General features: G+C 39.8%; 1 protein-coding gene across 1 annotated transcript; it reads left to right on the forward strand.

Annotated features, from left to right (window-relative positions):
• The first annotated feature begins 5,292 nt into the window (after nt 1-5,292).
• Nucleotides 5,293-7,777, forward strand: tirap (toll-interleukin 1 receptor (TIR) domain containing adaptor protein). Its single transcript, XM_026193094.2, has 3 exons — nt 5,293-5,506; nt 5,700-6,320; nt 6,885-7,777. The coding sequence occupies exons 1-3, from the start codon at nt 5,500-5,502 to the stop codon at nt 7,130-7,132; spliced, it is 876 nt and encodes a 291-aa protein (XP_026048879.1). The 5' UTR covers nt 5,293-5,499; the 3' UTR covers nt 7,133-7,777.
• Nucleotides 7,778-11,403: the final 3,626 nt, after the last annotated feature.

The raw sequence follows: 11,403 nt of genomic DNA on the forward strand, positions 1-11,403 counted from the left end.
TGTCCGTCTGTATCTGGAAGTCCCACAGGATCTTAGCTCGGTCATTCTCCACCACCCTTGGGGGCATCTCCCATTTTGACCTCGGGACTTCCAGGTTGTACTCAGCACAGATGTTCCTGTACACTATGCCGGCCACTTGGTTATGGCGTTCCATGTATGCCTTGCCTGCTAGCATTTTGCACCCTGCTGTTATGTGCTGGATTGTCTCTGGGGCATCTTTACACAGCCTGCACCTGGGGTCTTGCCTGGTGTGATAGACCCCAGCCTCTATGGATCTTGTGCTCAGAGCTTGTTCTTGTGCTGCCATGATTAGTGCCTCTGTGCTGTCTTTCAGTCCAGCTTTGTCCAGCCACTGGTAGGATTTCTGGATATCAGCCACCTCCTCTATCTGCCGGTGGTACATACCGTGCAGGGGCCTGTCCTTCCATGATGGTTCCTCGTCTCCCTCCTCTTTCTTGGGTTTCTGCTGCCTGAGGTATTCACTGAGCACTCGGTCAGTTGGGGCCATCTTCCCAATGTATTCTTGGATGTTCCTTGTCTCATCCTGGACTGTGGTGCTGACACTCACCAGTCCCCGGCCCCCTTCCTTCCGCTTAGCGTACAGCCTCAGGGTGCTGGACTTGGGGTGAAACCCTCCATGCATGGTAAGGAGCTTTCTTGTCTTTATGTCAGTGGTTTCTATCTCCTCCTTTGGCCAGCTTATTACCCCAGCAGGGTATCTGATCACGGGCAGGGCGTATGTGTTGATGGCCCGGATCTTGTTCTTACCATTCAGCTGACTCCTCAGGACTTGCCTGACCCTCTGCAGGTACTTGGTGGTTGCAGCCTTTCTAGCGGCCTCTTCATGGTTCCCATTTGCCTGCGGGATCCCCAGGTACTTGTAAGCATATATATATATATATATATATATATATATATATATATATATATATAAAAATTCCCTGCTCACCCCCTTCAAGCTCAGGTCCTCTATCAGAGGCCTGGGAGCTTGAGGGTCCTGCGCAGTATCTTAGCTGTTCCTAGGACTGCGCTCTTCTGGACAGAGATCCCCGTATAATTGGTCTAATCCCTGCCTATAGGGTGAAAAAGAGTGACAAGCTGTGACATCTGCATGTGTCTCTCTCTCTCTCTCTCTCTCTCTCTCTCTCTCCATATATATATATATATATATATATATATATATATATATATATATATATATATTAGGGGTGCAACGATACACAAAATTCACGGTTCGGTTCAGTTCGATACTTTGGTGTCACGGTTCGATATTTTTTCGATACAAAAAAATGTTCAAGCCTTTTTAATTTGTCATTTATTAAAATTATAAATATATATTTTAACTCAAAAGTACAGTTTTTAAATTTAACCCTAACCCTTGTGCGTGTTTTTTATTTTGACAGCGAATGCGCACCTGCGGACCACTTATGTGCAGCCCTGGTTATTTAGCTCATCATATTGCAGCCACAGAAATTCTTTTGTCCATGAAACCATAAAGCTGCACTTTCTTTTTGCCTTATAGTCTGATTTGTCATAACTTCTCCGTTTTGTGGTAAGCTTTTCTTTGGCTGTCACTTCTTCACCCTGACCTGTCTTATTTGGCTCAGCAGAACTGAAATGCTTTTACACACGCACTCACATAAGCTCAGCGATTCTCTGCGCGATCAACCTCTCACATGTGTAAGCTGCGGGAGATTTCACTTGTCATGTTTGCATAGTAAGCTAACGATTAATAAGACGATGTCAGAGGAATTGGTGCACAAATTATCATCACTCACAGATCAGTGCTGTCGCTCTCTATACACAGTTCACACGATTGCAAAGTGAAAGCAAAAAAACAAGCGCAAATTCAAACGCGACTTCAATATGTCACATATTGACAGTGGCTCACCGATGCCAATGACATAATTACCCAGCTACATTTCCCGAAAGAATGCAAAAGCATTGACATATATTTTTCCTACAATAGCCCAACGGGCAGGGCAGAGATAGATTTTGGTAGCCCGACTGAAAAAATCGCTAGCTCCGGGACGTCGGGCTAGCGATATTGCAAGCCCTGTATCTGATTGAGGAATCACTCATCTTTGGAAAAGAGAGTTTATTACAGAGAAATGTCTCTTTCCAAAATAAAAGCTATACTATCCGCTTCTTCTGGGCTATATTCTCAGCAGCATAAGGAGAATCATGTGCTAACAGCTGTCTAAATGACTCGGCTAAAGTTAGTAGCATGCTTGCTTTTTTTTGTCTGCTTCCACTTGTCTTTGCACTACGATGATGTCGGCGTAAATGTGCAGTCATATTCGTTGTGTTCCCGCTAGTGCTTTCAGGTTAATCTCGTTGAAATGACCTTAACGCCACAACACGGCAAATCTCCGTTAAGGAGCTACCGCCGATCGCTCCGTGCATGGAGCTAGACGGCCAACACATCAACGAGCTAACTGCGCTAACACACTAGTTCACACCAATGTAATTGAGCATTGCATGGCACATCCAACATACTGTTTTACTTTAGTCCATGACTCGCTTACCTTCAGGGTCATACGTCACATGAAAACCAAAATAATTCCAAACGCCAGATCTGAATGAGGGTCAATTTGCCTGTTGCAAGGAGAGCTTAACTTCTGTCTCGCTAGCTTGCCCTGTGCTCTTCCTTCTGACTATGCTGTCTGTGTTGAGCGCTCAGTGTATCTGCGCTCGACAGTGCAGCCTAGGCGGAGTAGTCGAACACAGATTCACTGAGCGCTCAACACAGACAGCATCGTCAGAAGGAAAGTTGATAAAATAAATTACAAATGTTGTATTGTTCATACATATGCGTACCGAACCGAAAGCACTGTATCGAACGGTTCAATATCGATACGAATATCGTTGCACCCCTAATATATATATATATTGCACCCCTAATATATATATATATATATATATATATATATATATATATATATATATATATATATATATATATATATATATATGAACAACTGATGGTACAGACAAGCAGACATACGACAAAAAGAGAAACAAAAAAAGTAAATATGAAACCACCAAGAGGAAACAGCTGGGTTAAGTTAACCAGCAAAAATTCCCCTACAGTTCCCTGAGTACTCAGTATAAGCTACTACCTAAAGAGAAATTTCAGGTAAATAATTGTGTTATTTGATAGTAATAATATAGGCCGAAGACAGGACAATTAAAATCTAAGCTAATCTAAGTCCAATTAAAGAAAAAGTCCTCAAATTAAGGTCCAGAAGTATTATTGTTTTATAATATTTTCGGTTATTACAAAGTAACACATAATTCAATATAATATATATTGAGGTAGCCTAATAGTTGTATCAGTGTCTGTATGTAGTCAAACAACAGGCTCTCAAATAAAAGAAAAAACATTCAGTTAAATAATACTTTGCACTATGCTTATTATTTCACCATGAACTCGAGAATTCTATAATAATAGAATAATAATAAAATTGAACAATGTTCTTTTACATTCAAAATTAAAATAAATGAGCTTTTGTCATAAAAAATGTTTCATTTAAAAAGGGAAAGAGAAGTTTCTTCATCTTCTTTATCCTCAGTCACATCAAGAATTATTAAGAACAGCTTTTACCGACCGCTTTTCTCTCTCTGTTGCTTTTACTTTTGTCTTTGGACTTCTGCGTTTCATCTCCTCTCAGACTTCTCTGTTTGCACACACACGTGTTCGCAGGGTTGCACTGAAGAAACTAAATGATTGGCTGAGTAGCTTCATGTGTGATGAGTTACAATGCACGTGATTGGTCTGTATGTTTCCTATGTGCATACATGTAGTACTACAAACTGTACTGTAAATATACAAGAAAACTGTTTCTCTACAGGTTCTAGGGCCTAGGAAATTATATGCTGTTGATGGCGATAGAAATTAAACCTTCACCCATTTCCCAGTTTAACACAGTGTAGTAAAAATACTAAATAGACAAGATAGTGCTGGCTCATCCTTTTTATCTCTCTTTCTTCTCCTTATTCTTTATCTCTTCTATCTATCAGTGTGGGTGTTTGTGAGATACCAACACTTGTGATTCAGTCCATCACACTACTTTTTTTTTTTGGCCTTACCTGTTTTCGCTGTTTCCAGATTCCTGGATCTCCTGATGTGCATAACTAATAAAGAGAGTTTTATCTGTGGAGATAAATTTTCTGGATTCGGAAAAATTGTGAGTAATACAAAATTTTTGCTGATTTCCACATTAGGTGTGAACTTGACCAGATTTCAACAAAAATTAAATCAGGTGGAACTGTTATTGGTATCTACCATCAAAGAAAAAAAAATGAAAATAATGAAAATAATGGATGCTAGACTGCTAACAGACAGACAGAACTGATTACAAACTCCATTTCCAGGGGAGATTAACCAAACCAAAGCAACTATTTTACTGACTGAAACTCTGAAACATGTATAGATGTGTAATGATGAGTTACTTTGCTTTTTAAAATCTTTAAAATCTTTTTTCTTTTTAGTTTTTACTGGCTAGCTATTACCATATTTTTTCAGTTACTTTAAATGATTAGAGAATTCATGTTCTGGGACTTGAGACAACCCAAAAATGCCAATATCCTTAAAGTGTAACAAAAGGTGGCATAGCAGAAGGGAAAAAAGTGTGAAAGCTCATGCCTCTGAGGGGCAAAAAAGTACATGGTATCATTTTGCAGTGGTTGCTATGCGGGCAGATGCACGAAACCCGCCCACCTCTGGTGCACTCATATGGACCCTGCTACTCAAATTTTAATAGACCAATTATACTGAAATTTTCCCACACTTCAAAAATGCTGAAATGTGGGAAAAGCCCAAATGAGGGTTCACCCCCACCACAATTAACATAGTACAGGACTTTTTTTCATAAATAACGTGTGTGTGTTGGGGGGGGGGGGGGGGGGGGGCGGTTGAGGCTTACTGTCACCCCAAACTTCCTCTTGTTTAAATATATAACAGTGGTTTTATTAACTTCCTTCATGGTGAAGCTGGAAATGCAAACCATAGTAACACATGGATTACAGAAATAGATTTGTGGACATGGTTAGGCCTATTAACATTTCCCACCTTGTCTTCATGCTTCCCACTTCATTTTGTTCTTTATGAGATCAGTTTTTTCTATCATATTGTTTAAAAAAAAGCAAAATATTTTTTTTTGACAAATGTCAGTTTACAGCGATGAATAAGGTGATCAGTGAAGTCTGACAGTTTTTGCATTTGAAATTCGACTGCACATGCAGAGACATCCCTTCCAGCAGTCTCTAACTTCCTCATTTTATGGTGATATCAGTGACTTTCTCTTTGCTGCTATTGTGTGAGTTAGCTTTTCGGCTACAGCCTCGGGTTGCGATGTTTTTAAAGAGTGGAGAAATTGGATTTTTAGAAGCTCCCACCGATGGAATTCAACACTATCTATTTATCTATCACTATCTATATCTATTTGTCAGAAGTACTTTGGATACGATTTGAACAACCATGACGACCTCAGCAACATGCACGGTAAGTAAAAAGTTCTGGTCACTTCTTTCAGTGTAAATCTGATCAGAATCCTTTTGAGGATTTGTTTGTGCACGTGTGACAAAAATATCTACTGTTATTCACACGATTTTTCATAAGTTGTGTGGAATGTCAGGAAATCTTTATACTTAAAAAGAAAAACAAATCGACCTTAAAATCTTTTTGTTTCCTTTAGGTTGGTTCCAGAAACTCTTGAAATCGAGAGGATCTTTATCAAAGCAACACAATAAAGAAGCCACAAAAGGTTCAGTGTCTTCTGTTAGTGGTGCATTAACATCATCCTCATCTACATTACCATCATGCTCTTCGTCGTCGCTGTCATCATCACCCGGGGGGACCCCCTCGAAACCACGGCAGCTGCCTACTGTTCTCAGTTGTGAGTTGAGATGGAAAAGAAAGTATGACCTATTTGTTTGTCACAGCAGCGCCCAAAGTGACATTGAAGAGGCCACACGCCTGGTCTCCTTCCTTGAGGATTCGCCCCGCAGCCTCAGATGCTTTCTGTGGCAGAGGGACGCCTGTCCAGGAGGTGCAGTTTGCACCGAGTTTTGTCAGGCAGTGGAGAACAGTCACTTACGAGCTCTGCTTATCACTCCTAATTTTGTTCAGGATGATTGGTGTAATTATATGATGCACCAGGTACTGACAGAGGGACCCATGTCCAATAGGATGATTCCTCTGCTTCACAGCCTGTCCCACTCTCAGTACCCTAAGGAGCTGAAGTTCTACTACTACATTGACCTGAGCAGGAACCCCATCCAAGCCTATACGCTTGTCAACAGGACGGTACTCCAGTGTAAGTAATGAGAAGAGAGTGATATGAACACGAGCTGAGATCAGTCATGCCATGTTTAAAATGATATTTGTTTAAATCAGCTGGGAATCACAGACTGATTTAACACATCACAAATCAAAGTGATGTGCTGTGATAAACTCCTCATCCTGATTCTCATACTTAAATGTTTCAGATCATCAAATATTAGATAAAGATAATCCAAATTAATAGAAAATACAATTCTTAAGTGATTCTGTCATTTATCAAAGGTACAGCGATGACCTTTTCTAGGTTATTATTTAGAAAAAATGTTCTCCTCATAAATATATATTGATTAGTGTTTGACTACAGCTTCTAAAAGATTGATGCGTTTTCATAAACTTCAAATGAATTTATTAAAAATGCACAGGAGCGTGCTCAAGTTTGTGGAAGCCTTCATGTTTGTTTTACCCAACACTTTACTTGTAAATCTTCTTTTATATCCAACTAGCAAAAAAAGAGAAAAGAAATAAAAGGGTCATCTGCATGAATCAGTTCTCTGGGTGAGATAATATCTTTAAAAACATTCCTTTGTTCTTTCTTCAGACCTGGAGGACCTGGTTAAAAAAGAGGTGACTCATAATTTCCAGATGAGTGGCTCTAGCAGTGGATTAGATGGAGCAGACAGCTCAAAAGAAGACAAGCTGATGTCCCAGCACAGCCCTGCTGGGACTGCTATTCCACTGGAAGTGATGCGAAAGAGCCATAAACACTTTAGTGGCATTTCCTGTGATCATCAGCAGCAGCAATTAAAGAATATGACGCAGGAAGGGAGAAACTTAGCTACTGACTGACCTCCGTTTTAGTGTTCCTTTTATCACAGCGTGCGGTTATTGCTTTTTTAACACTGGATATGTGGCAGAACAATAAAAATGATCAGCATGGGAATTCAATTTTCCTGTCACAGCTTGTGAACTATAGTGTGAGTGCGCAAGATATTTAAATGTAAACATTAAAGGCGTTTGTGTTTGTAGTCTCAGCTTTGTAATGAGAGGAGGTTGTCTTTTCCACTAGGTGGTGTATTCTACTGCAAATTCCAACAATAGAGAGTACCAGTGAGGAAACATGAATGGGTCATATCATGAGGTCTGTGTGTGGGTTGTGTATGAGAAAGGGAAATACCCACCCATTACAAACTGCTGACAGTGGTATGACATTTGAACTGGGCTTCGAGTGATAACACAGGGAATGTAATTCCTTTTTAGGAAAAAAAAAACACACTTCTTTCTTCATTTTAAATTAAATATTTCTTTAGACTTATCATCTTTTGCTGTTAGTATTTCTGCCAACCTGCCAACCATTGTTTCTTGTTTGGAATTGCAGTGCATGGGTGTATTTGAACGTGTGTTGTCCAGACTGTATCTTCCTGACACTTGGACAGTGTCAGACAGCACCAGGTCCGGTCCAACTATAACTAATGAATAAATAGTTGAAACAAAGTCTGATCAAGTTGAAAATTTGTTGTGAACCCCTATCGTCCTTCCAAGGGAGCTTTCACTTCTCCTTGGCAGACTTCACTATTCATTAAGCATAGTAACAAACAACAGGTTTTAGATAGCTGACATTAAGTTTAGTCCACTCATCGTGGAATATGAAGTATTCACAGTATCAAGTGGAGAACAATGTGTGATGTTTTTTTTTTTTTTTCCAAAAAGCAGACAGGGCTTATATTCCCTTTACAAGGAATCGTTTGCACTGAAGATGTACTACTGTGTTCTGTTCCTCACTCTTCCCCAACCTCCTAAACAACAGCAGACATTTAGCGCTGCAAACAGAGATCCCTTATAATCGGCTATTTCGTGCCAAGCCAACGTTGCAACATAAAAATTGAGACTAATCTCTAAAAGGAACAGATATTCTATGAAGCCTTTGTTGTTACCAAATCCTTGAGCATGCGCATGTGTACGCACACACACACACACACACACACACACACATTCAGATGTAGTTATGTGAATGGCTGTTAACGTCAGACAAAACACGTGTCACATTTCACATACGTAATGTAAAAAGCAAGCTAAACTAACGAACTGTGGCCCTATAAACGGTCTGATCACGATCGCTAATGAATGCCAGCAAATTGCAGAATGTAAGCTGAATTCTGTTTTCTCATGCTGTGCTCTGCTGTGCCGTGTTAGCTAACGTTAAGGCACAGCATTGTTGGACTTGGACATGAATTCTCAATTAATGTGAGAATTTAATCAAGCTGTTTATCAGAGAGGAAGCATATTTGAGCGCTAGCCTAACATTAGCTGCCATAATGTTAGCTTATAGCCACCTGTTGCTGTTTAGCTGCTTCATTGTCAGGATTCCAGATGTCTAATCTTCTGACACTAAGTAATTGTGACAATATTCTGAATACATAAGCATTTTAATGTATCCTTTTGTGTGTAAGAGCCCTGACTTCGGTTCAGGTAATGGCACTTGAAGCGAGTAGTATATTTATGAGTACAGTATTCTTTTTTTTTTTCAGCTCAGGAGGCAGAGCAGATCATCTACCAATCGGTTGGTGGTTTGATCCCTGCCTGCTCCTGTCTACATGCCAAATATCATTGGGCAAGATAATAAACCGAAGTAGCTCTGTGATGCATCCATCAGGGTATGAATGTGTGTGAATGTTAGATAGCAAGCAGTTCTGCATAGAAATAGTGCTTGTACAACTGGCTGTGAATAGGTGAATTAAGCATGTTGTTTATAAAGCACCTTGCTTCAGGACAGTATAAATGTTCCATATATCAATCAGTGTTAGACTAAAATCTGCCAAAATATAAAAGGTTTCCTTTGTTTATAAAGACAAAACATGATTTGATTAGATTGACATGTGACACTGCAAGGCAGTGGTTTATATTGTTGCCTCACAGATATGTGTACCCTGTGTTCTAATCCACTAAACCTATTTTAGGCTCACTAAAATTTGACAGCTTAAAATAGGATCATATTTGCCTGTGTGTTCTTACTGGGAGTGTGCATGGTTTCACTGTGCCTTTGTGAGTTTATAGGTGCGATTGTGAGTGGAAACAGTTATCTGTGTTAGCCCCACACAGGATGTACCCCACCTCTTTCATGATTAGAGCTGGGATAGATTCAACATGTCATATCCCTCACCTCGAACTGACCTTGAATTGGGTAAGTGGAAGGAAATGTTTTTGGTTTTCGATGAATAATACTGATAAATGACTAAAATGCTCATCCACTTGTCTAAAGACTAAAACTGAAAACAGTGACTGTGGTTTGGTGTGGAAAAGCCCCCGAACATGCAAGTTGAGTGTCATCATCCCACAAATTTCAACACCAAGAAAGATGTAAAGGAGAGCGCAGAGTTTAGGTCTCTTAATAGCAAGCAGTGTGTTTTAGATCACTATCGTTGGGAGAGCGTTGAGCTTTAAGTCCCCTTGGTGGTCTGTACAGTGTGCGGTGGCACTGACCTGGATCTTTCTGCCTGTGATGAGTGAGTTCAGCTGGCTGTGCTACAGCGATGAAGCAGCTGGGTTACAGATAAACATTTTCGTGGTTTCAGTGAGACTGGTGAGCATACTGAGCCATAAGAAATGAGAATCACTTACAGTACAGTAGCTTTATAGACAAAATAAAAGACGGAAGTCTTTCCTTCCTTACCATTGTTGCCAAGATGCCTGCTCAAAGGGGGAAGGGGGACGTATGATTTTTGGAGTTTACTGTGGAGTCTTTACCACCATGAGGCAACTGTTGTGATTTGATGCTACATAAAAAATGTTATTGAATTGAATTAAAGCCACATAATAAACACCGTTATTCATTAACTTATCTGCCACTGTTTTTTTAATTGTTTTACCAGCAGCATTAAGTTTATAACATGAACATCTAGTTTTATTGCACTTTGGCCTATTTCTGTGTTTATGATTTCATTATACCCTCTCCCCAGTGTGAAACAAGGAAGAAAGATAAAGCTTCTTTGCAGCTACTTCTTCTACATAACATTTAAAAGTCTAATTCAGGATCCCGTTTGCTATTGTATTCTTGGGCATTGTTGGGAAAATAATTCTGACATCCACTTAAGAAAGACTGCACACAATCTATCTTATACTGAGTCAGACATGATTAATGACGAGCTAAACTTGATGATGGAACTGGACAAATAAAGTCGTAAAGGAGCGACGCTTTCGTTTAAAGAACCCAATGAATGTTCGTTGCCAAGAGATATAGAAGATGTTCAGACTGTGGTTTCTCAAATCTACATAATTAAACATCTATGTTCTAAAATCAAACAAAGAATTATGAGTTTTCTAAGGAAAAACTAGTATAAACCAACCAGTAACCGTCGTGGGGCGACCGTGGTTTGTGGGGCGACCGTGGTTCAGGGGGTTGGGAAGCTCATCTTGTAACTGGAAGGTTACTGGTTTGATCCTCTGCTCTGTCTGTCTTGGTCTTTGTGTCCTTGGGCAAAACACTTCACCTACCGATGGCGTGATATGGCAGCCTCGCTTCTGTCAGTTTGCCCCAGGGCAGCTGTGGCTACGACTATAGCTTGCCTCCACCAGTGTGTGAATGCAAGAGTGAATGAATAGCGGAATTGTAAAGCGCTTTGAGTGTTTCGAAAAGCGCTATATAAATGCAATCCATTATTATTAACCCAACAGAAGCGCTGATCTTTTCTTTTTTATGTTTTAGTCTGTTACTTATGGCAGACTACACCATGCTGTTACTTACAGATAAAAAATATGTCTCTCTAAATGTTGGTACCTGTACAAAAAATGTAAAGACGAGTTCATCAGGTACCCTTCAACAGTAACTCCATCTAATTCACCCCACAGGCGGGATCAACCTGTATAGAATATATGAGGCTATTTCAGCTTCCTTTGGTGAGAGTGAGAATCAAATGTCCTACTGCTTGAACAAAACAATTTCAAAAGATAGTGGCTGTCATTGTATTATGTAATATTTCCCCAGTATTTGCTTGGTATCTCTTTCAAGGAAACAACAAATATCTGGCATCAGATCTTTGACTCATCTGAGTTATGTCTAGCTGATATAAGATTATTTGTGTTACTAATTAACTTATTTCCAGATGTTGTTGTGAGAACAAGAA

The sequence above is a fragment of the Astatotilapia calliptera genome, chromosome 14 (genome assembly GCF_964374335.1).
Source record: "Astatotilapia calliptera chromosome 14, fAstCal68.1, whole genome shotgun sequence".
In the NCBI taxonomy this organism is placed as follows: Eukaryota; Metazoa; Chordata; class Actinopteri; order Cichliformes; family Cichlidae; genus Astatotilapia; species Astatotilapia calliptera.